Here is a 24853-nt window from a genome sequence, read left to right on the forward strand (position 1 = left end):
GTACAGTGGGGGATCAAGTGCAGCCCCAGAGGTCAGAGAAGGTTTTCAGGGGAGGGAACCAGACCCAGCATTTCTGGGAGCAAATCCCAGGCAGAGGGAATTGCTGGAGGGGAGGGAGACAGGCAGGAGTATGGGAGACGGGCTCAGGTCTGGGTGCAGGTCACATGCTCTGCCCACAAAGGTCCCAAGTGTTCATGGAGTGACCACAGCCACTACCAGCCGTCAGCAGACAGGAGACTGAGGTGTGTCAAGAGTTAAAAAGAGGGTCTGGCACATTGGCTCAACTGGCTAATCCTCCACTTCCAAGTGCCAGCATCCCAAACGGGCACTAGTTCATGTCCCAGCTGCCCCACTTCCCATTCAGCCCTCTGCTTGTGGCCTGGGGAAACAGTGGAGGATAGCCCAAAGCCTTGGGACCTCTTCATACGCACGGAAGACCCAAAAGAAATTCCTGGCTCCTGGCTTCGGGTCAGCTCAGTGAATGGAAGATCTTTCTCTCTGCCTCTCCTTCTCTCTGTACATCTGCCTTAATAATAATAGTAGTAGCAATAAAGCAAGAAATGACAGGGCTTGGAGGTATCTTTAGGGCCCATGAGGCGTGGGGTTCCCCAGCTGGTCCTGATAGCTCAGGTCTGACTCTTGGCGCTCTGTGGCTTTTGGAGAACCTCCCTGTGGGGGGATTCTGGGGGATACAGACCAAATAGAGGGCAGCCTACCGAAGACCTGAGGGTCTTGGGCCGGGGCTAGGGGACCCAGACCTTGGGGAGCAAGGAACCCATGACATTTTTAGGCAGGGTAGCTTGTGTCACAGTCCCTGTGTAGTGCAGGGCAGGTGGGCAACGAGAAGTACACCAGCGTCGGTAGAATGAAGCAGGCAGTAGGGGTCCCTGGGGGTCAGCAGCCTCCTGGGTTCTGCTGCTCCCTGGTGACACAGCTGGTGAGGCTGCCCTGGGCACTCAGAGAGAAGGCTCTGCAGACACAAGCACCTTGTGGGCCTCCCAGAATCAAGGCTCCACTACAGCCTCCTTTCCCTTCCCGGCCGTGGGACACTGGCCAGGTGACTTCATTTTTCCATGCCTCAGTTTGATCATCATTGAAGTGGGCTAACTTTCCTGAGAGTCTCCAATCTCAATAGACAGCCACTGTGGAGCATGCTGGTCCTAATTCGGGGAAGCTGGGGTAACGGGAGCATTTAGGCCGGCCCCGGGGGAACCTCCCCAAAAGGTTGGACCCAGATGGAGGCTCCGCGTACAGGCGCTACTCTCCCCTGTTGCAGGTAGGTGCGGCTTTCCGCTTTGCCACCAGGTGGCGCGAGCACCGCCAGACACGCGACAGGGCGACTCACCAGCTCAGCGGCGTCCTGGCTCCGCAGCAGCGGCTTCTCCTCCGGGAAGCGCAGCTCCTGCAGCCCGGCCATGGTCACGTCGTGCAGCAGGAGCCCTGGGTGTGAGGGGCGGGGGAGAGCGAGTTCGTGGCTTGCTGTGCATCTGCTGGGTGGATGCCTGAGGCAGGGGGCACACGGAGCCAGTCATCTGCACGGCCCCATGCTCAGGCCCATACTGTAACCCCTGCTAACAGTTACAGGCTACATTCTGTCCCTCCTGTGGACAGCAGGGCCTAGTGTGGGAAGGAAAGGCTGCAGGCCTTGGTGGGGTCCCCCGGGGCTGGGAAGGGGGACAAAAAAGGTAGGCTGGGGGCCTCAGACGCAGGGGACAGGCCAGGGGTGGGAGGGCACTACACGATGTGCACACACCTGATGCGCAGTCCAGTTCCTGGATGGTGATGGTCTCTGCCTTTACTACTGGGTGTTCTGGAGAGGCCTCTGGTGTGTGTGTGTGTGTGTGTGTGTTGGGGGGCCCAGCCGTGAGAGTGGGCGGGCAGGCAGGCAGAGGCCCAGGGCACAGCTACCATCTCTTGGTATTATTTCTGAACTACACAGATCTGAGAGCGGTGACAGAAAAGACCAGCCAAGGACGGGATCTGGACCCTCACAGAATCCCCACTGGCCAGTAAGCACCTGGACAGACAAGTCCAGGAAGTTCACGTGAAAACAAGATGCTCTTTTATTTTTTGCCACCAGAACAGAGTTTGCCGCACACGCAAAGCTGCACAGGCGCTTTCATCTACCACAGGAGGGCGGTGGGTCACCTGAGAGCTCTTCCTGAAATGCAGTTTTGCACAACGAGTTACAATTATTTAAATTTGCTCAGATTCAGCAATCCCTCCCCGGAAGACAAAGCAGCGATTCATGTTTAAGAAAATTCACCGTGACTTCTTGGACTTTTGGTCTAGATCAAGGAAATCATGCTTCCCATGATCATAAACTCACCACAGGGAAAAATGAGAAGGTGGTAAATGCTGATCCACAGGGCAAGAGATGCCTAAGGGGTCAAGAACTTGTGAGAAATGGCCTAAGGACGCAGGAAAATGCTTGTGTTACAATCAGTAGGAAAAGCGGCAGATGGATCGTTAGCACTCTGCAGTTGGAGACACCAACAAGCCCACCCCAGCCGAGGCCACGGGCCGCACCCTCCTCAGCACCTAGCCCCTCTGCTGCCTCCCTCTCCCCTGCCTGCACCCCCTTCCCATAAGCAGGAAACCTCACTCCTCCAGGTGGCTGCTAAGGACAGAGCAGAAGTGCCTGGGGGGGTCCCTGCTAGAGTCCAGTTGGAGGCTCTGAGATGCTGGGGCAAGGCTGTGCACAGGCGGCTGGCCACGCCCCCATCCTCCAGCCCACCCCCAGGCCTGGCCCCTGCATGGGCACCCCCACCACCGCCACCTGGCATGGGCGCCCCCGGTGGAGCTCCCTGTTCCCAGCGGTTTCCGGGGAAACCAGCTACCACCAGCAGATGGGCTATATTTTTAGAAAGGCGTTCCCTCCCCTCCCCCTTCCTCTCCCAGCCTTCCTGCTGTGTGCACACATCCCTGTGTGCTTCATCTGGGAGTGGCAGGTGGGGGCTAGGAGAGCGGTCCCCTTAGAAAGCTCTAGCTACTGGCCTCCCTGGATGCCCTACTCAACCAAACACGAAACACACAGCAGCTCAGGAGTCCCTGCCCTCCTCCCCTGTCTGTTACCAAACCACCCTGGAGACCATCTCCCCAAGGAGTGTGCTATTAACAGGGCTGTGAGTGGGCAGAGCGGGGACAGATGGCCTGTGATAGAGGGGGTGGCAAGACACCTAATCCACAAAACTGGGGATGCCTCAGCCCATAGGAGATGGGGACACGACCACAGCCTGGGCCTGGCAAGGTGGCACATGGCTCCAAGACACAGGTCAGGGTGGACGTCCCCCAGGAGAGCTACGGCAAAGTTCACGTCCAACACTAAGGTGAAAAAAACCAAAATGCTGGGGTAGGCTGATGTTGGATGCAGGTCAATAGCATTCCATATGAACACTGGTTTGAGCCCCAACCGTTCTGCCTCTGATCCAGCTCCCTGCTAAGGCACATGGAAGGTCACAGAAGATGACCCCCATCCTTGGGTCCGTCTCACCCTTGGGGAAGACTTGCAAGGAGCTCGGGGCTTCAGCCTGGCCCAGCCCTGGCTGTTGCAGCCATTGGGGGAGAGAACGAGGGGCTAGATCTGTCTCTCCCTCTCCTGCTCTGAACAGGAAAAGCCAAGGCTTGGCTCACTGTGGACCCCTTCTTCCCTACACAGAACAGAGGGCCTAGCACCCCAGGGGTCGGGAAGGGCCCAGCACCCCAGGGGTTGGGAAGGGTCCAGCCCTTTCTGGCCACAAGGCCTACAGTCCAATGGCTAATGCTTCTATCTCACTCACTCACCTGCTGCTCCACTGCATGCCGGGTGAAGCACTCCGTGAGGATCAGCTGAGGGCACAGGGGCAGCGCCAGCCTACACCCCTAACCCCATGCCCACCTCAGCACAGCAGGGGCAGAGCCCGGCAAACGCCTACATCATGGGAGATTCCTGGGGCATCTGAGGGGAACAAAGTGGGCTTAGCGTGGGGGTTCAGGGACTGCCTCCCCTCCTTCATCTACACAAGGCCTCGCCAGAGGAAAAGGCCCTCCTGGGTGTTTAGCCAGGCTAGTGGAACTGCCCTGCCACCGCACCCCCTGCTCAATTCCACATCACACAACACCTGTGTCAGATGCCTGGCCCCACCTCCTGGCTCAGTTTGCGGCCATCATGCAAAGGCAGTGATGAAAGCTCAAGGGCTCAGGTCTCTGCCAGCCATGTAGGAAACCTGGATTGGGTCCACATAAGCTCCCTGTTTGGCCCCAGTCACTGCAACTGTGTGAGGAGTACACAAGCAAATGGAAGCTTGGTCTCAAATCTTTCTTGGCCTCTGAAATACATAATTAAGAAAATGTTTAAAATATATTTTTAAAAAGAGATCAGGGTGAGTATGCAGTACAGTGGGCTAAGCTGCTGCCTGGGGTGCCGGTATCCCTTGTCTGAGCTCAGTTTGCAGCTCTTGCTGCACCATGGCCCTGCCGGCTGCCTCCTGATGTCTCCCGGGAGGCAGTGGATGGTATCAGGCACATGGGCTCCTGCTACCTACACCAGGTGGATGCGACCTGGGCTCCTGGCCTGTCTGAGAGTGAATCAACTGATGAGAATGCTGGCCCGCTCTCCATCTGCCTTTCATGTAGATGAAAACAAAGATTTTTGTTTCAGAGGGTCCGTCCTAGAAGTGCTCCCCTTTCTGTGTCCATGAGAGGGAGGGCTCACCTGCTGGTGGATGTACGGGGAGCTGATGGGCCATGCAAAGCTACAAGAGAAGCCCGCCGCCCCCGGAAGGCTGACAGCCACGTGGGCACTGGCAAGGGCTTGGCATGGTGGTGATGCTCATGGTTCTGTCTGGGGAACCACACCCAGTCTAGTTGCTGAGTCCCGGCTGGGCGGCTGAGCCCTGAGTGCAGGGCCAGATAAATCAGTGATTCTTACTATGGTCATCCCTGACAGCCCATGCTCAATGCTGAAATGAATCACAGCAGAGAGCAACAAGCCGTCAACAGAGCAGTGGCATGGCAGCAGGGATGATGGGTGACAGCCCGGAGGCGAGAAGAGGGGTACACTGCAGGTGCTGCCTGAGGAAAATCACCCCTCACCTAGAATGCCCCTCTGGCTGTCCCACGGAAAGCAAAGGCATGGAAGACAAGATAGAGGCTGAAGCTGTTGCACGTAGGACAAGACGCAGGGGAGGCTGGGGGAAGTGAGGGGAGGCCAGCGCTTGCAGGGCGGCTGCCAGGGACACTCCTTGCCTTGTCCAGCCAGCCCCCATGTCCCCTATTTACAGCTCCTTGGCTTCTCCCCACATATCACCACTCTATACAAGTGAGAGTGCACACACGCACAGTGCACACTTGCAAGGCACACATGCAAATCTATCCACTGGTGTATTTATGACAAACCTAGAATTTATACCTCAATCTCAAATCAATCACACAGAAATTTCTCTAGCTTCCCTCTTGTCTTCATAGCATTTCCCTCCCGATGGTAAGAACCTGACTCTCACTGTGCAGCCTACCGCTCCTGGGATACACGTAAAGGAGTTTCAGAATCGCCACTCGTGTGATGCGTTCTGATCACTCAGGACTTCCTGTCCTCAGGAAGCCTTCTTGGAGAGGTCCACCCGGACTGTGAGAGCACCCACCAACTCTGCAAGTCCTTTTTTTTTTAAAAAAGATTTATTTTTATTATTTTTTATTGGAAAGGCGGATATACAGAGAAGAGAGACAGAGAGGAAGGTCTTCCGTCCGATGATTCACTCCCCAAGTGAGCGCAACGGCCGATACTATGCCGATCCGAAGCCAGGAGCCTCTTCCAGGTCTCCCACGCGGGTGCAGGGTCCCAAAGCTTTGGGCCGTCCTCGACTGCTTTCCCGGGCCACAGGCAGGGAGCTGGAAGGGAAGCTGGGCTGCCGGGATAGAACCAGCGCCCATGTGGGATCCCGGGCATGCAAGGCGAGGACCTTAACCACTGCGCCACCGCGCTGGGCCCTGCAAGTCCTTTTTGTTGTGCTATTTTTATTTCATCAACACAGATGTGACCTGGCCAGCCAGCCAGCCAGCCAGCCCAGGAGGAGAACGAAGGAGACAGAGTCCAGAGAACTTGTGGTGAGAGCTCAGGGGGATGGGATCATGCAAGCTGACTGGGTGGCAGGGAGCCGCTGCCGCTGCTCAGGCAGGCATGAACGGACAGATCTGCCGGTTAAGGTGACACGTGAGTCCGTGTGCTGACAGGACTCCTCTTGCTGCTGGTGACCCTCCTAGGCCCCAACACTCCGTGGCTTCACCACGTCCTCTCTCACTCTGCAATGACCACCTGCGTGGAAGCCAGCCATTTAGTCCTGGCGGTGCATGTGTACAGCTGGGAGCTGTGACTCCATAAATATGAACAGGTAAAAAAAAAATTAAAAACCATTTTTGATCATGTTGCCCTGCCAGAGAAACAGATGGAAGCGCATGGCATTAGGGTGGTGTTCCTGAAAAAAGGGTAAGACATTCTTTGATCTCAACAGTGCCTGTCGGCTGGAATACAAACATGATGGCAAGAGCTTGAATAGTTATTGTGGACCTTGAGGCAGGTCACTGCAGGTGGCAGCGCTGCAACACAGAAGGAATCTAGGTGCCCAGGATCAATTCTCAGTCTCCAGGCCAAGTTCAGAAAAGAAGGAAATGCATCATCTGCCTTGAATACTTGATGACTGCTGCCGTCAGGGGTCTTCCGTCATCTGCAGCTGAAGCTAACTGAAAATTGGCACACTTTTCTTAGAAACCCAACCGACACGTTCAAGGCAAGAAACAAGGCAAAAAAAAAGGGGGGGGGGGCTTTTCCTCATGGAAAACAGGGAATGCCATTACAAACCCAGACTGGCAGCTTACCTCTAGTGGGCAGCACACTATACCCCCTGGTGCAATTCTTCTGGGTGGCTTCACCACAAGTTATCTCCAGGGGCTCCACACACCCACATTCATGACACCCAGACCAACTCCACGAGCTGTGATCTATATCACAAAGTTAAAAAGCTGGGCGTGGCACTTTCCATTACAGATGCTCAAATTTCTTTAGATCAGGTGTCCCAAGTCTCTGCCCCATATGTCAAGTTTCCCAGAAACAACACTGCCATTGGCTTGCATCTGGGTGGAAGACTCAGCCAGGAGAGCCGGGGCCAGGCACCTCCCCCGCCCAGGGCAGGAGAAACAGCCTTCTCAGAGGCACTGTTCCCGCCAAGAGCCACCCCCACCCCACAACACCTCATTCTCAGCGCTCTGGGCTATGTGTACCTGGCACAGAGTTTGCCAGTCTGCAATGAAGCCTGCAGCAGAGTCTGCCTGCCTCGCACCCGCCCACTGCCACCAAGTCCTCCTCTTCCAAAGAGTGTCTTTGTCAGTTTCCCTTCATTAGACCTCCTTCCCACACTCCAAGTCCCTTGTGGTTCTCAGTCCCTGTGGTTCCGGCATTGATGTACATGCCCTAGGCTACATCAGTCCTTCATTCATTCCTCATCAGATGTTGACTGTGCACCTGCTATAGGCTGAATGGCCCAAGTCCCCAAATTCAAAATGCCATAAACTTGAGTGTCCTTTCAGATCTAGCACCTTGAGTGTGTCCACGGGGCTCAAGATTTCTGATTCTGGGCTATAGCTGCCCCCCCCAGGTAAAGCTTCTGCTCCTGTTGATAGATGGGAAAAGCTCTGAAATATGATATACTGTCAGGCAGGGGACACCTGGATGCTGGGGCAGAGACTGGAGAGAGAAAATATCAATGCATACACACACTTGCCAGTCTTCTGGGCATGGGGCAAACAGCCAACAATTCCAAGATAGATACGCAGCAACTGGGACACCCCCAGTGCCACCACATCCTACAAGGTGGGGGCTGAGACTGAAGCTGGTGGGAGGAGGTGGTGGTGCATCTTAGGGATGCAAGGGAATGACAGAGATTGGGAGGTAGGCATCTCCTATGAACAGAAGAAAGCCCGGGTGGCCAGAGCAGAGCACAGGAGATAGACCAGCATGTGGGGGCCAGCGGTCTTGAAGGAGAAGAGGAAAGCTGGGTTGGGGAAGACATGGGGGAGAGATGAGGAGTTCTAGTCTAGCTTTCTCAAAAAAAGATGTACCTATTTATCTGAAAAGTAGAGTTACAGAGACAAGGACACAGACAGAGAGAGATCTTTCACCTGCTGGTTCAATCCCCAAATGGCTGTGACAGCCAGGGCTGGGCCAGGCCAAAGCCATAATCCCAGACTTGATCTAGGCCTCCTGTGTGGGCATTAGGTACCAAGTCTTGTGTCATCACCTGCCACCCCGGGTGCACACCAGCAGGAAGCTGGAAGAGGAGCTGGGACTTCAACCCAGCACTCCTGTAGGCACATGGGCATTCCAGAGAGCAGCGCCACACACCCACCCTCAACCAGCAGTAGCTGGCTACAAGAGCATGTTGGGGCTTCAAGCATGTCACTATAGAGGCCAGGAGATTAAGGTCAGTCAGGGCAGCGAGGACCTGGGACTGAGCCCCAGAGAAGCAGAGAAGTAAACCAGTGAAGGGAGAGACAACCAGAAGCGGGGGAGAGGAAGATTCAGGCTCAGAGATAGTCCAGGGGGGTGGCCTGTACCAGCACCAGGTTTCTGTGGGAATCCGAGGGGAAGGGCAGAGCTCTCTGTGCAATTATCAGGAGAGTGGGCTGGCAACCAGAAGCCATCCTGCTTGCATGAGGAAGGGCCTGAGTTAAAACTCAAACTTAGGGACTGATCCAAACCAGAGGTCTTGTCCAGCTCTGTGTCCACCTGACTAGCCGTACACACCCTGCATTCCCATGTCCTGGGAGCCTGTGCTGGGTCCCTGTTCTCCCAGTGGAGAGACCTTGCTGACAGCCTCTTTCTTTTCATGCGCAACTCAGAGGGACTGGACAAAGATTCCTGGCCTCCAACCCAGATACAACCATGTGGACTGCACGCAGGACACAGGGACCCATGAGGCAGCAGAAGGACCACCTGCGGCCTTCCCCACCACTGGGCCCAGTGGGAGGCAGGTCAGCCTCAGCCTGGAGGGAGAACTTCCTCAGAGTCTTCCTCCTGTACCCTGGGGTACTTCTCCCTTATCCTGATCTCCACAGGTTGGACAGAGGGAGGCCCTGGGAGCAGTGGGCTTGGCACTCTCCCTTTATGGTAAGGGGCAGCCTGGCCAAGCACAGCCCTGGCCACTACTTTTCCTGTCTGGGTCCTTACAGGACTCCCTATATTGTACACACCGAATGTGGATAGGTGCTAAAAACTACATCTACAAGCCCGGCACCAGCACTGTTGGGAAACAGCTTGGGGTGCCTAGAGGACGATGACAGGCGCTGCACACTTTGGAGTTGGTCATGGGACTCATTTGACCTACACATACACCCCGGAGGGGAAGATATGTGGACACACAGCCCTGTCCACTTACCCCACCTGCTTGGGAAATGGTGCATCCACGGACACATTGCACCTGTCCTACCCTCTGCCCAACACAGAAGTGAAGCTACACCCAGGCTTCCAGGAGCATTTGCTAAGGGGACCAGAGAGGCACGTGTCTCATTCAAGGCTTAGAAGAGCAAGCCCTGCTCGATGGGGACAGCAGGAGGGATGGGAGCAGCTGCACGGTGTGGACCTCTGGGTTCTGACACGGCTGAATGGAGGTCCTCCTCACCTGACTCAGGCTCGCAGGAGGCTGTGTGTGTGCCAGCTGAGTCACACACATTCCCTGCTGACCCCAGGGGGACGGGGTGGCAGTGGAGCCAAGCTCAGCCCAGGGCCACACAGCCAGGCACACAGGGAGGTGGTGGAGGTGAGGGTGGGGGAGGGTGGTGGTGTCAGAGGCAGCAGTGTGGTCTGTGCCCTGCCCATGGTGCTGCCTTGGTGGAGGTCAAGGCTTGGGTGTGGCTCGCAGATACCCCTAATTAGTGGCTGTCAATGGCTGTCACTATAAACCACCACCCATACTCATTTTCCCAGGGTCTGAGGCCAGAAGCAGCAGAGCAGGTCAGGGCCTGGCAGGGGCACGTGCCCTTGGCTGGGGGCAGGGGGGAGATCTGTGTTCCGGCGAGGCTCAGTGACCCTGGTGGCCCTGCACTCGTACTCCCTCCCTCCCTCTTCATGGTCACAAGCAGAACATCTTGCTTCACACGTCCCCTTGTGCTCTGGGATCCCACAGCCTCTGGTCTCCACCCTACCCTGCCCAAGGACACCTGCATTTGAAGTTCGGGTCCACTGGGATCAGTCAGGCAACACGCTCCACCTAAAATCCTGACCTCATTATACCTGCAGAGTCCTTTTGTGCCACCCATGGTGACACCAACAAGTTCTGGGACTCCGGTCCCCACTATCTCTGGGGGCCTTTGTTTAGTCCAGCTAGGCAGGGGGCAAACCATAGCACAGACTGGCCCTGGGAGGTTGAGACTTGGACCCAGAACTCCAGCGTGCCCAGGGGGGTGGGGTTTCCTTGGGTGGCAGATATCTCCTCCTCTTAGATTTGTACCAGACCCCAGCTCTGGGTGTCCAGCTGTGCATTTGTTCCCACCTGGGCTCTGCTTCAAAGTCACCCTCTGCCCCATCTCAATGAGATTGCCTTCCTCCAGGCACCTGTTCACTTCCGGCTTTAGAACATAGACCTTGGGCCCAACATGATAGCCTAGCAGCTAAAGTCCTTGCCTTGAACGTACCAGGATCCCATATGGGCACCGGTTCTAATCCTGGCAGCCCTGCTTCCCATCTAGCTCCCTGCTTGTGGCCTGGGAAAGCAGTTGAGGACGGCCTAAAGCCTTGGGACCCTGCACCCACTTGGGAGACATGGAAGAAGCTCTGGGCTCCTGGCTTTGGATCAGCTCAGCTCCAGCTGTTGCGGTCACTTGGGGAGTGAATCACCAGACGGAAGATCTCTGTCTCTCTTCCTCCCTATATGTCTGACTTTCCAATAAAAAAAAAACTTAAAAAAAAAAAAGAGCACAGATCTTGACCTTTATGTAGCATACACTGGCTGAGAGAAATAAGGAAAGAGGAAAGTGAGATACACATGTGATGGAGTCTCCATGAATGCACAGGAAGCTGAGCCATGGTGTTAGTGCACCTGCTCCTGGTGAGCCACGGCTACTCTGGTCACTTCTACACAGCAAGGAAACCACAGCTAAGGGACTGGCACCATCTTCACAACCTCTTCTCAATGCTCATTTAGAAACTGAAGGGGTTTTTTTTTTTCAAGTTTCATTATTTGAAAGGCAGAGTGATAGAGACAGAAGACATAGCCAAAGAGAGAGAGAGAGGTCCTCCATCTGCTGGTTCACTCCCTAAATGCCTGTTACATTAGGGGCTGGGCCAGGCTGAAGCCAGGAGCCAGGAGCCCCATCTAGGTTCCCATGTGGGCGGCAGCAGCACGTCATCTCAATGCCAACTCACGTCATCTGAATGCCTATCCCTAAATAATTTTTATAAAGATTTATTTATTTATTTACTTAAAGATTAATTTGTTTGAAAGAGAAAAGGAGAACAGGAGCTTCTGCTGGATCTCCCACGTTTGTGGCAAGGAAGTCATTGCTTTTCCCAGGGCCAGCAGCAGGGAGCTGGATGGGAAGTGACAGAGCTGGGGCTTAAACCAGCACCCATATGGGATGCCGGTGTCACAGGCCACAGTCTAACCCATGACATCAGAATGATGGTGCCTGAGGACTTCTTTAAGCAAAAGACACCACTGAATCATCTTGTGGACACTGGTGCTAAAATGCTGGCTCCAAACGCAGCCAGGACCCGTCTCCTACGCCTGTCTCCTTATCCACAAGTGGAGGACAGCATTTGTAGGTTAGACAGTGAATGACTGTACACAGAGCATCACCATGATATTCACCTGCAGTTAGAGGAACGTTTGGCCAGGTGGGCTGCCCCCCATCGGCAGCGCACCTGGAACTCTCAGTGTGGTGTTCGCTGTGTAGATGCAGCCCCTCTGACAGATGCCTCCATGTGCATCATGATTCACCAGCCACACGCATCTTCAAGTTTCCAACCCATCACTGCTGATCTGCCTTCATCAGAACTGTCCTGGCCCCGGCGTCGGGCTGAGCGGCGAAGCCGGGGACTCCCACACTCACAGCTCACATCAGGATGCCTGGGCACCACACCCTGGTTCATGATCGCAGCTTTCTGCCACTGCATACCCAGGGAGGCAGTGGGTGAAGGTACATGGGTCCCAGCCACTCACATGGGATTCCCTTATCCTTCTTCCCAGCCTGGGGCCACTGTAGGCTGCCAGAAAGTGAACTAGCAGATAGCAACACTCACTCACCCTCTTGGTCTCTCATCCATAAAAGAGAAAATTGTACAGAAGTCCCTCCTTTGCACAGTAGCAGAGTGTCCCATCTCCCCACTCCCAACCTCGCGGGACTAGCAGCACCCCATTCCTCCCCTCCAGCACATGGGGTTTCTTTACTCATTTCCACGCTCCCATAGTCACAGCTTTGCACCCTGGGGAACTTGCTATGACCTGAAGAAGATTCAGTGGAGAGTTGCCATGCACCAAGCGGAAGTTGACAAATGCCGGCCCTCCCCTCCCCCTCAGCAGAACCAGCACACCTTCCAGCATCACACGTGGCCGTTGTGTAGACACGCTCTTTCTTCACAACAGGGCAAGAAGACACCTTCCATGGGTTAGGGTGAAAAGCCCAGGCTGGACCGGCAAAACCTCTGCTCTCTTATCATACAGCAAGCACATTCATAAACATTCACCCTCATCCTGCACGGAGCTGGCCGGGGTGGGTGGGTCGGTTCCCAGCTCAAGCCTGCCCTGCTGGGGGCTCCCTCGGACTCTGAACCAGGGTGGAATCATCACTTCCACCCCCCCAGGGACTGATCAACTCTCTTCCTGTGTGTAAACAGACTGCCAGCCCACTTGCCCACTGAAAATCTGAAACTCCCCCGCTGCACTTCAAGGCACTAAGAACTTGCCCCCTGATTACTGTACCAGGGCCAGGCCCACGGGGCTGCCTCCCAGACTGGGTGGGGTCTTCCTCACAATGCTAATGCGCTGGGGCCCTTTACCTCCACTGCCAGCTTGAAGATTAATTTGAAAGGCAGTTATAGGGACAGGTCTTCTATCTGCTGGTTCACAATAGCCCATTGTGGCTGGGCCTGGGCTGGGTTTCTTCTAGGTTGCCCACACGGGTGCAGGGGCCCAAGCATTTGGGTCATCCTTTACTGCTTTTCCAAGCCATTAGCAGGGAGCTGGGTCAGGTGTGGAGTAGCCAGGGCTTGAATAGGCACTGATACGAGATTCTGGCACCACAGATGATCGCTTCACCAACTACGCCACAGCACTGGCCACCCTTACTCCTGTCTTACTGATGAGGAGACCAAGGCTTAGTAGAGTTAAGAATTTGCTCCGGAGGCAGGAAGCAGATAGGAGCCCCTGGAATTCCAATCCTGTGACTCTCCCATCCCTCCCTTCCTGGTTCTGGGGGCAGGAGGATGCCACAGGGGGTCTGGCCTGAGCACTGCCAGCCTCAAGAGCCTCAATGGTACTGCAGTCTCCTTGAGTTGAGGACCAGGTGGGCATCCTTCAGTCCCATGCCCGAGGGCGTACTGGGCATTAGAGCTATGGCTGCCTGGCAGAAACACACAACCTCCAATGCCACAGGAACTGGCAGCTAACGAGGGGGTCCAGACATACCCTGGAAAGGCCAGGGTTACAGGGACACTCAGTGAAGGAGCTGGGACGCCCTGGATGGGGAGACGTCAGCACTGTGAGGTGACAGCTCAGGGCTGCCTGGTGGCCAAGGACCAGCCAGGCACAACATGTACCTGTGACACACACTCCCACATAGCATCTCAAGATCCCATTCCCATACAGGAGTTACTGCAACCGTGAGAGTGGCCCAAGGTTGGGCAGTTAGGCAGCCATTCAGGACTCAGGACTTGGGTTTGAATCCAGCACCGCCTCTTCTCGGCTGTCTGAATGTGAGGCAGTAATGGACCTCACTGGTAAAATGGACGCAATACAGATCAGTGCTCTGGTGCTGTGGGTTAACACTGGCATTCCAGATAGGAACACCTTTCAAGTTCCAGAATCTCTGCTTCCTATCCAGCTCCCTGCTACGGTACATGGGAAGGTGGCAGATGGTTCAAATGTTTGCGCTCCTGCTATTCAGATGGGAGAACCAGATGGAGTTCCTGAAGCCTTCAGCTTCAGCCTTGCCCACCCCTGGCTACAGTAGCCCTTTGGGGAATGAACCTCACTTTGCTTCTCAAAAAATCAAATCTTTTAGAGATGACCATAATAAGGTCTGACATGGTGGCACAGTGAGTTAGGCTGACACATGAAATGCCAGCATCGCAAATGAATGCTGGTTCAAGTCCTAGTTGTTCCACTTCTGACCCAGCTCCCTGCTACTGTGATGGGAAAGGAACAGAAGATGGTCCAAGTGCTTGGGTCCCTGTATCTACGTAGGAGACCCCCAGAAAAAGCTCCTGGCTCCTGGAGCATTTGTGGGAGTGAATCAGCAGATGGAAGATGTTTCTACAACTCTACTTTCAAACGACTCAATCAATTTTTTTTTTTAAAAATGTGAATAAACGAAGACTGCTAAACCAGAGCCAAGTGGAGTTTTGAAAAGAAGCCTCGGTCAAACAGTCCTTTTGGCCCAGGGCTTTGGGACCCTGCACCTGCATGGGAGACCTGGAAGAGGCTCCTGGCTTCGGATTGGCTCAGCTCCAGCCTTTGTGGCCACTTGGGGAGTGAACCATCGGATGGAGGACCTTCCTCTCTGTATGTCTGCCTTTCCAATAAAAATAAATAAGTCTTTAAAACAAACAAACAAAAACAGTCCTCTGAGTGGGAGCAGGGGGCTCCAAGTCCTCTATAAAATGATCCTGGAGGGACCAGTGCTGTGGCAGAGTGGGCTCAGCTGTTGCCCACAGGGCTGGTCTCCTGGACAGGCACTGCTTTGAGTCTCAACTGCTCCACTTCCAGTCTAGCTCCCTGCTAATGCGCCGGGAAAGACATCCCAAGTCCCTGAGTTCCTGCCACCCCTGGGACACCTAGACGGGAGTTTCAGGTCCCTGGCCTCAGCCAGGCCCAGCACTGGCTGCTGTGGCCACTTGGGAAGTGAACCAGCAGACGGATGACCTCTCTGTAACTCTGCCTTTCAAGTAAAACAAACCTTTTCTTTTTTAGAAATTATCCTGGAGTCACAGCTGGTGAAAGGCAATGTCAGCTTGAGCTCAGTCGCTAACTGTTGAGCACTTGTTGTGTGCCACTACAATCGATCAGTCAGCACCCAGACCACGGCCTTTTACCTTCCCAAATGGGTCACATTCTCACAGCTGAGTGTGAGCGGGGATAAAGAGGGTGAGGAAGGTGGAGGTAGAGCCAGTGTTCCTAGTGGCTCACGTGCCAGCACACATGGGGGTCTCCATTAAGAATGGGGGCAGCCAAGATCACGCCATCAGAGAGGCCAGCAGTGCCCAAGAGGCCTGGCCCCACTAGGTGTGTGACCTACACTCTCTTGGCCCGCCGGCCACCATCTCGGAAAAGGAAGGCTCTGGGATTCCATCTTGAAGCAGAGAGGTGAAGTCGCCTGTCAGAATTCACACAGCTTGCCAGTAGCCTGACTGGAACTTAACTCTAAACCCGTGAGACAGAAGGGACTGGGGAGAGTCATGCAACCCATGGAGAGGCCCAGGCTGCTGTACATGGGCCTGTAGGAGCCTGTGACCTCTTGCAGCGCTCGTCCGGCTGGCTGTTTAGGAAGTCCAGCAGCCCTAGGGAGCCCATCACACTAGAGGAGGGGTCCTGAACCCTGCACCCAGAAGATGAAGATATCACAGTCCAGATCCCAGTGGAGCCCCCCACACCCCTTCTGTGCACATCCCTCCTCCAGGCTTTGTGGGGGCAGCAGCAGGATAGAAAGGATCCAGAAAAAAAAAAAAAGATCCAGAACTTCTGTCCTCCAGAAGTTGGGGGGGGGAGGGAGGGGGACTGTAAAAGCTGCCCCGCAGAAGTTAACAAGCCCAGTGGTCTGGGCAGCCCTCCTTGCCAAAGAACTCTCCCAGAAAAAGTTGGTGAGGGTGAGAGCACAGGTCAGCCTGTGGCTTAGAGGGCTCAGAGCCCACACATCCCAGCTCTAGTCCCTGCCTTCCTTAGCAGCTTGCCATGGGCTGACCTCTGCCAGCTCCACCCCCTCCAATGCCAGCCTCTCTCACACACCAAAGAAGCCTCCTGGGGAAGCTGGAGCTGTGGCCGCACCCTTCCGCACCCTTCCGCACCCTTCCGTCTATGGATTCCCGTGTGGCAGCCGGTGCTCCAGCCTTCCAGCCTCGGCAGGGATTCTGGCCCCTTTCCCAGTGCACCCACCGCTGCTCCCTGCTTCTCTCCTATTGATAACCCGTCTCCCCTGCTTGGCCATCAGATTGTAAGGTGCCCAGGTACCAGAAGCCCAGGCGCCAGCGGACATTTCCTGGAAGCCACATGTACACACACTAGGATCTGCCCCTCCTGTCTCCTCCGGGGAGCACACAGAAGCCGCGGTGCTCCTACTGGATCTGCCGCACCCATTCCTGGCACAGCCCGGGGCTCTCCGAGGACCTGCTGTCACCGCCCCTGGATGTGGGTTTCCAATAGGGCGTCTGGTCACCTCCGCAGAGGGCCCCGCAAGTCATAGGGTTCCCAGAACGCTTGGCCTCGACGCCCCAGAAACTTCTCCCTCCGCAAAAACGAGGCACAGCTCGCTTGGAGAGCAGAAATAAGACCGGGCCGCGACCAAGGGATTCCCTTCTTGGGGAATCAACCGCCCGCCCCGATTGGCAGGCAGGGGCTCCTAGCTCCTTCCCCTGGGCTGGGAGGAGAAGCTCTAGGAAACCCGGGAATTAGTCGGTGCCCGCACCCGCCTTGGAGCTCGAACCCCAGGCGCCCCAATCCCCAGGGCATCGCGGCCGGCGTTCGCAAGTAGCGGCGGTACCTGCCAGCAGTTCCAGCCGGTGTCCCAGCACCTTCATCGCGGCGCGGCCCCGCTCGGGCTGTGGCGTCGGGTGCGCGGGAGGCGAGCGCCGAGCCGGAGTAGCAGAAGCGAGTTCGCCGCACCCAGCCCCCTCTCCAAATCGGTGCGAAAAAATCCACCAATTGCACGGCCGCACACCCCCCAAAAGGCGCCCGCCACCACCTGGTCGGGGTGAACTCCGGGAGGCGGGGAGAACGCACGGGGCGGGGGCCGGCGACACCGCGGGAGGGGCCCTGCGCCCGCTGCGCCAACAAAGAGGCCCCGCCGCCCCCGGGGCGTCGCGAGGCGTGGGCGCCGGCGGCGGCCTCGTGGGGCAGGCGGGGAGCGAGCGCCTGGGCTGGGTGGCGAGGGGGCAGACCAGGTGCGGGGGTCGCGCGCGGAGGCTGGGGGAGGGGGTGGTGGCAGGGCGCGCCGCAGCCGGGATGGGGGCTGCCGCAGACTTACCGAGGTGATGCGGGGCGAGGCAGCCGCGCAGGCGAGAAGCCGGGCCGCGGCGCCGCAGCCAACGTCCGGGAGCCCCTCCGCCGCGCCCGGGGGCGGAGGCCGGGGCGGGGGGCGGCGCGCCGCGGGGGCGTACCCACGTGGGTGCGGGGGGCGTGGGCGCTCGGCCTGGGCGCCGGGCCGGGCCTGGCGGCTGCACCCAACATCCCACCGGCCGCCAACTCCGCTCCTGCCTGCCCGCGGAGGGCGCTCCCAGTGGGTGGGCTGGAGCTGAGCGGGATGTCGCGACCCCGCAGTCCCGGGGAAGACCCTGCCGGCCCCGGTTGATCCGCGCCCCGCTCCTGCGTCTCACCTCCTCGCAGTCACCGGGATCTCCGACTCTGCGGAGAGCAGCGCGCTGTCCTTCGTTGCCCTCCCGACCCTCTCCGGCCGCGCGACGTCGGGTTCCTGGGAGCTGGTGGGGATGTCGGAAGGGGAAGGGCAGCTCCGGCCTTGGGTTCGATTCACACTCCTGAGGGAACCCTCAGCCCGTGAATACCCACACCCCGCCTCCGGAGGGGGGGGGGGACACACTGGAGACAGTCCCTGGGGAACTTGGCAGAACCAGGTGTTCTGGGGCCTTTCCGGCGTCGTCCGGTTTGCAGAGCGCGAGGGTTTACCTCGGTAGAACTCGTGCGGGAATGGCTGGCTCCTGGTGGAGGTGTGTTTGGCCTTGCGGGTAGCGCCCCCAGCTCACCCCGAGTTATTTGGAGGGAGGGGGCTGGCGAGGGGGAGGGTCCCAGAGGCCAGGACCTTGATTAGATGCACCTGCCCAGCGCCTACTCCCAGCTACTGCCCCTCCCCACCCCCTAAAAGGGAGGCCTTGGACAGAGGCCCACGCTCCAGGAAGCAGGCAAATCTATTGACCAGTAAAAACGTGTTTTGGCAAAACAGCTGTTCAGGCCCTGCCTCACCCTGGATTGCCAGGTTGTCCTGGGGAATGCGGGGGTGAGGGTGTCGGGTCAGGACCAGAGAGGTGGGCTCATGGTGAGGACCTGGCTTTGCCTCAGCTCCAGGTGGCAGGGAATTAAACCCCCGCACCGGCTGAGGCGAGAGAGTTTAGTGGGCCCAGATGGAGCGCACGTGCCTGCTCCGGGTGCAGCCTATCAATCACGGAGGCAGAGCCGGCTGGGTTTCCTCACTGTGGGGAAATCTCGGCTACTCAGCTCCCTCCCTTTTTGCGGGGGATGGAAGGGTGTCTTTGGGAGACAGATTGGGTCTATGTGTGTGATTCCTTATCCTTAAAGGCATGGGGTAGGGTCGTAATTTCCTGGCTGTGGGATGTGTGGAGCCTCACTCACTCCCTGAGTGTCCAGGATGGAACTCTGGAGTGATGCTGACCTCAGACGGTTCCTGCGAGAGTTCAATGATGCAAAGGAACTGCCTTGTGGCTGAGTATTCAATAAGCAATCGCTGCTACCATCAGTAATGAGCTGGCCTTCACTGCATGAGGGAGTCTGCACTTTGCTGAGCTCTGCTCTCCCCCCCACCCCCCATGGTTTCAAACATAGCCACTGGGCACAGTGAGTTGTCCATGGTCTAATAAGGATTCCTGGGAGGAACAAGACCCAGTACTCACCAACAGCTTTGACGCTGTAACTTGCACTTGAGACTAGCACTTGCAGTGGGCTTGAATTAGCACTATGCTTGACTCACGTCATTCAGGGATCCTGGGTGTGGGCTCAGGTGGGGCAAGCTGCATATTAGCGCCCCTGAAAATGGAGACATCATCATGAAGCCATGCAATTAGAAGAACCCCTCTGGGGTTTGAGGGCAAGGTGGGGATAGGAGGAAGGGGCCTGGCTCCTGGAGGACTTGCTTATGCCAGCCAGGCATCCAGCTCTTAGGGCCCTGGGCCCCTGTGCTTGTGTGCCCTTGCCATCATTTTCTTAAAAGACTTATTTATTTTTATTGGAAAGGAAGACCTACAGAGAGAAGGAGAGACAAAAATCTCCCACCCATTGGTTCTTCTTAAGTGGCTGCAACAGCCGAGGCTGACCATATCCAAAGCTAGAAGCCAGGGGCTTCCTCCGGGTTTTCCCACACAGATGCGGGGTCACAAGGCTTTGGGCCATCTGCTGCAGCTTTTCCAGACCACAAGCAGGGAGCTGGATGGGAAGTGGGGCAGCCAGGACACAGACTGGCACCCATATGAGATCCTGGCACTTGCACGGGGAGGATTAGCCAAACAGGAAGAGTTTGAGATCTGCCATCTGCTGGTTCACTCCACACGTGACTTAAAACAGCTGGACCTGGGTTAGGCCGAAGCGAGGAGGCTGGAATACCCAGGTCTCCCATGTGAGTGACAGAGACTCAAGGCCTTGGGCTATCTGCCACATCCCTCCTTCCCCCCAGGTGCATCAACAGGGAGCTGAACTGGAAGTAGAATGAGTGGGACTTGAATAAGTGCTGGTTTGGGATGCTGGCACCATAGGCAGGAGCTTAAAGTGCTGTCCCACAAGGCCAGCCCCACTCTTTATCTTCAACACACAGTGGGTAGAGCACAATGGCTAGGACATACTGGGCACAGGGCTTTTAACAGAGAGGTAGGACCCAGCTGTCACAGCCTCTGAGAAATGCCTTCCCTACTCCAGCTCCCAGCTCCTTACTAGGTGCCTTGAAAACTACCACCCGGTAAACTGGGCAGGAGAGGGTATGCCAGTCTGCACTGGGGCCAAGGAGCAGACACAGACTTTCTGAAGATCCCTCTGAGCCCTCCCTCCCGTCCTTAGCATAGACCAGGGCTGCTTTCTCAGGCTGCCTCGCTGCAGGACACAGGGACCACCAGAAAGGGCCTTTTTACAGGAAGGTGGGCAGCTCTCAGGAGACAGCTCTGATGCTGCAGCTTTGTTCTCGTGAGACCTGTCACTGCAGGGTGAGCTGGCATCATCCTTGGTTGCTGGACGCTGCCATCTGGACCATGGCTGCCTCTGAAGGCAGGGGGTGATACTGGCCTGGCTGTCACTGCTGCCCCCAAGCTTGCCAGGAGCACACATTCTGCACAGCCCGTTTCTAATGTGCAGTTGACTACCAAGTATCTGCTGTTCCTGAACAAAGCTGCAAGGGAGGCTGGGAACAGGTGTTTTCCATTTTAGTGGGAGGTGGGCTTTGCCTTGCAGAAAGGGCATGTCAGATGCTGGTGGCCAGAACCATGGCCAGCTCCTGCGTCTACACAGAGAGGAGTGGTGAAGCCCTTGGAGAAGATGCCTGTGGCCACAGCTCGGCACCCAGAGTGTGAGATCCACCTGAGCCCTGTAAGCTCACGCTGCCAGCAAGGGAGCTCTTCTGTCTTCTCTTGGATGTGCCAGCAGGTGAGAGACAAAAGGACAATGAGGATAGTGTGGCTTGCTGCCCTTCCAGCTGCAGAGCGGCTTTGGTCCTGCTGCCAGGAGGCCAGGTGACCGGATTTTTCCATTGTGGTGAAGAATTGGGCTGAGTCACCATCCCTCTCCTGTGCCCTCGTGACCATGACTGGAACAAGGAGAAAAGATTAACTGATGGGGTCAGGGGCGCTGATGAGCTCGGGGCCATGGACTCTTCATCTCTAAGAAGGGGAGAGGGATGCAGGAAGGAGCTCCCCCTCCTTGCCTATTCAGGAGCCCAGTGGCCTTGGTGGAAGTGAGCATGCACCCCTGTATTTACTGCATCCGTTTTGGTGTCCGTTTGGTGCTGAGCCCTGTGCTGCGGGAGCTCCTGGGAAAGCAAAGCTGACCGGGACAGTGACCTTGCCTTTAAGGTCCACACCCTGTGAAAACAGAGCCCCATAGTGTGGGTACAGGGCAGATGGCTACGAATAACTTGTTACCTTGGAGTGCAAGGGATGTGGCAGGCTCAGCCAGGGCTTCCTGCTGGGAGAATCAGGTGAGCCTGCCCAGAGGTAGAAGCTCAGCAGATGGAGATGAGGTGATGGGAGCTCTATTCATCTGTCCACCCATCGGGTCAGTCAGGCTCTGTGCTAAGCTTGGGGAGTGAACCAACAGGTGAAAGATTTCTCTCTTGCTCTCTGACTTTCCAATAAACAAACAAAAATCTATCTGTGAGAGAAGACTTGGGGTGTGGGGAGGAAGGGGACTTACCAACATAGTGGCTCAATAGGCTAATGCTCTGCCTGCAAGCACCCATCCCATATAGGCACTGGTTTATGTCCTGGCTGCTTCGTGTCTGATCCAGCTCCTTGCTTGTGGCCTGGAAAAGCAGCAGAGGATGACTCAGAGCACTGGGACTGTACAGTACGTGGAAGATCCGGAAGAGGCTCCTGGCTTTGGATCAGATCAGCTCAACTCTTGCCCTTATGGCCATCTGGGAAGTGGACCGGTGGGTGAAAGACCTTCTCTCTCCTTCTCTCTGTAAATCTCCCTTTCCAATAAAAGATCTTTTAAAAAATACTTGAGAAAAATGCATTTGTACCAAACATGTACATACTTTCTTGATTCTCAGTATTTCCCATACCCTGCAGCGTTATGAGTCTTAAAGTAGCAGTTGTTTTGTGCTGGGTTGGATAAGCAATCCAGAGATGAGCGAAGGTACACAGGAGGATGTGCACAAGCCCTGTGAAAACACGCATCATGTCACAGCAGAGGCAAGCACCCATGGATTTTGGTATCCAGGATGATTCCTGAAACCATTCCCCTGTGAATGCCGAAGAATGGCCATGTGTGTGCGCATGTGTGTCTTCCTCCAAAGGAGTCAACACTGCACAAATTTCTAATGCCAGCCACTCAGGTGCCAGGCCCTGGGAGGTCAGAGCGATCCAGTGTGGCCTCGGGTTTCAGAACTGCACAAAACCAGTTCACACTGTTGGCATCAACTATGTGGAGGAACAGAGCGGTGTGAAGCCTCACACACACAGCCGTGCTGTAGGCAGGTGCACATTCCCACAGCTGGGGTCATGGCCAGGGCTTCCTGAAGGAGCAGACTTTCTTTGGAATATGCAGAATTTGAGCAACAGAAACCTGCTGAGTTAACCCCTAACTCTTCAGATACCAAGGCAGTCTGCTCTTTCAAGCAAATGTTCTGGTCCCTGCCCTGGCCCTTGCCCCAGGCTCTCTAAGTTGACTCTGGAATAAATCAGCTCTTCTTTCACGTTCTCATCTCAGTCCATTCTCCCTGCCCAGGTTCTGTGTGGAGCTGAGATATTCAAAGCCTGGGTTACAGCAAGCACACAGCCTGGCCTATTGTCACACAACCCCGAGTTCCTCCGTCTACTACCTGGACAAACATCCTTACTTTGGGGAAACTCACTGTCTCTCAGTTGGTCTGATGAGTTAGTGAGTTAACTGAAAAGCTGCCAGCCCAGGGTCTACCACTTAGGTGGAACCCCTTGTTAATGGCTGTTAAGACAATGAGTTGTGTGGTTCTGGGTACAAAGGGTGGGAGCAGAGAGCACCCATGTGATGGGTGCAGTGACACATCTGCTTTGGAACTGGGTCCTGAGACATACAAGGCCCCTGTGGTCTCTGGGCCTTGGTGGAAGGAGCACAACTCTTGTACTTAACAGGGGGCTGATGGAGCTTGGTGAGGTAGTGAAGACACACCTGCTCACCCAAGGGCCTTAGCAGGTGCATTCTCTGCCTGAGGCTGTCTTCCCGTCACTCCCGACACCTGCTTTGGCTAATCCTTCCCAGTTTTTGGGTGTCATTGTAGCCCTCACCTGATCTGTGCTCTGACTGTACCATGGATCTAATCTTTGCCATTGCTTATCACTTATTGGGCCACACATAGTGCTGGGGCAGAGATGACATTCATTCTCACTTGATTCTCCTGGAATTGAGAGCTGTGTGTAGCTTTAGTTTCCCAAGTTGACAGATGAACAGGTGAAGTGAAGCTTTTGCCTAGGGCAGTGGTTGCTTACACGCAGGTCCTTCTGCATCCCGGCCCGTGAATTTGCAGAGGACCAGCATCGTCGTGCTCACCATCTCCCAGCCCCCACGCCCAGCCCGGGGAACAGAATTTGGCATGCACTCAGCAAACGACAGTGCCCCCATCGCTATTTGCTGATTATGTGAATGGATGAATGTACAAGTGAATATTTACAAAATGTCAGTGCAGGCTGGGGACCCTGGTGGGCAGAAAATCGACTTCAGTACCCACAAAGGGCAGAATGGTGTTCCCTCTCTCGAATGCTCATGTCCTAGCCCCAGAAATGAAGGTCCCCCATCAGCTTCTGCTCCAGGATTATTCATATTCATTTTATTTGAAAGAGAGTACACACACTCTCTCTATCTCTCTCGCGATTTCACTTGCCAGGAGTCAGGAACTCAATCAAGATCTCCTGTGTAAGTATCTGGGTCCTGCATCCTTGGCCTGCTGCCTCCCAGGGTGTGCATCATTGACAGCAAGTTGGAATGGGGACTGGAGCCAGGACTCAAATCCAGGAACTTCAATATGGGTGGCAGGTGTCCCACATAGCAATGCTAAGTACTAGATCTCTGCTCTTAACCACTGGGTCCCATTGCCTTTCTCGTGGGTATAATTATAACACCACCACCACCACCACCACCACCACAACTCCAAAATAGGCCACCTCTAAATGTGCTACTTTGACAGGAGTTTTTTTCAGCTGAAGACAATCGAGAAGCAGCCGACCCAAGAAAAGCTCTCTGCCCTCCCGCGCTTTGCCTAAAAGCAGGATGTCAACACACAAAGCTCTCTTCCCACTGCCTCTCTACCAGAAGGGCCGACATTCATCAACAGAGACAGCCCTGGGCCCTTAGGAGTCCAAAGAGTCCTCTGGGGGATCCACGTGACATCTCACTGACAGGCCCCTCTGCCATCAGTTCCCCAGAGATTCACCCTCCCACGCTTTGCCTCCTGGAAACTCAAGTCCTTTCCCTTTGTCTTGTCACTTCCTAGGAACGCATTGCTCTTTTGTGCAGATGATGCCTAAGCCCCTCTGAGTCACTCCCGCTGAGGGCTCCCATGTGTGGGCAGGATGCACTTGCTCCTGAACCTCTGCTGGCTTTTCTCTGGTTACTCTGTCATCCACCTGCCCTCCAGAGCCCAAGCCTGGGGACTGGGGAGGGTCTCCCTTTTAGAGTCCCCTCCTCAGTCTCAGATCGGGCCTTTCTGCCGACAGCTCAATGTCATCTCAGCCCTACCTCCTACTATCAGTTGCATAAGTGGCCCTTAGGACAGATGTACCTGGCCCTCATCTTGGGCAGCTCCTGAGCAGGAGGCTCCCCAGCCCTCTGAGAGCAGGGTGGGTTTCCTTCCCAGGCCTCCCGTCCCACGTCCAGGCAGCTGCCTCGCACCAGCTGCCCCTGCCTTCCTCTGGTGCGTTATTTATGGCCCATCACTCACTTCCTGCAGGCTCTGGGATGCTGCCTGCAGAGGCTGTGACCTCGTTGTGTCCCCTGGAGGGGACCAAGGACGGCTCTATTCCCTCACAGCTTCCCTCCTC

At 55.8% G+C, this 24853-nt stretch overlaps 1 protein-coding gene across 5 annotated transcripts in view; it reads right to left on the reverse strand.

The window, feature by feature from the left end:
• NDRG4 (NDRG family member 4) overlaps nt 1-16973 on the reverse strand; it is a 32408-nt gene extending 15435 nt beyond the window's left edge. For 2 of the 5 annotated variants that reach the window (XM_040982093.1, XM_040982091.1), the window contains exons 1-2: nt 16936-16973; nt 1346-1440 (exon numbers count right to left, since the gene is read on the reverse strand). In XM_040982093.1, coding sequence (XP_040838027.1) covers nt 1346-1440; nt 16936-16972 — 132 coding nt within the window. In that variant the 5' untranslated portion in view covers nt 16973. Of the gene's footprint in view, nt 1-1345; nt 1441-2007; nt 2018-16935 lie in introns of those variants that run through there. The other 3 variants (XM_040982104.1, XM_040982102.1, XM_040982094.1) reach the window with 2 other exon arrangements.
• Between the last annotated feature and the right edge of the window lie 7880 nt (nt 16974-24853).

This window comes from Ochotona curzoniae, unplaced genomic scaffold (genome assembly GCF_017591425.1).
Source record: "Ochotona curzoniae isolate NIBS_2020 unplaced genomic scaffold, NIBS_Ocur_1.0 contig_3622, whole genome shotgun sequence".
NCBI classification, from domain to species: domain Eukaryota; kingdom Metazoa; phylum Chordata; class Mammalia; order Lagomorpha; family Ochotonidae; genus Ochotona; species Ochotona curzoniae.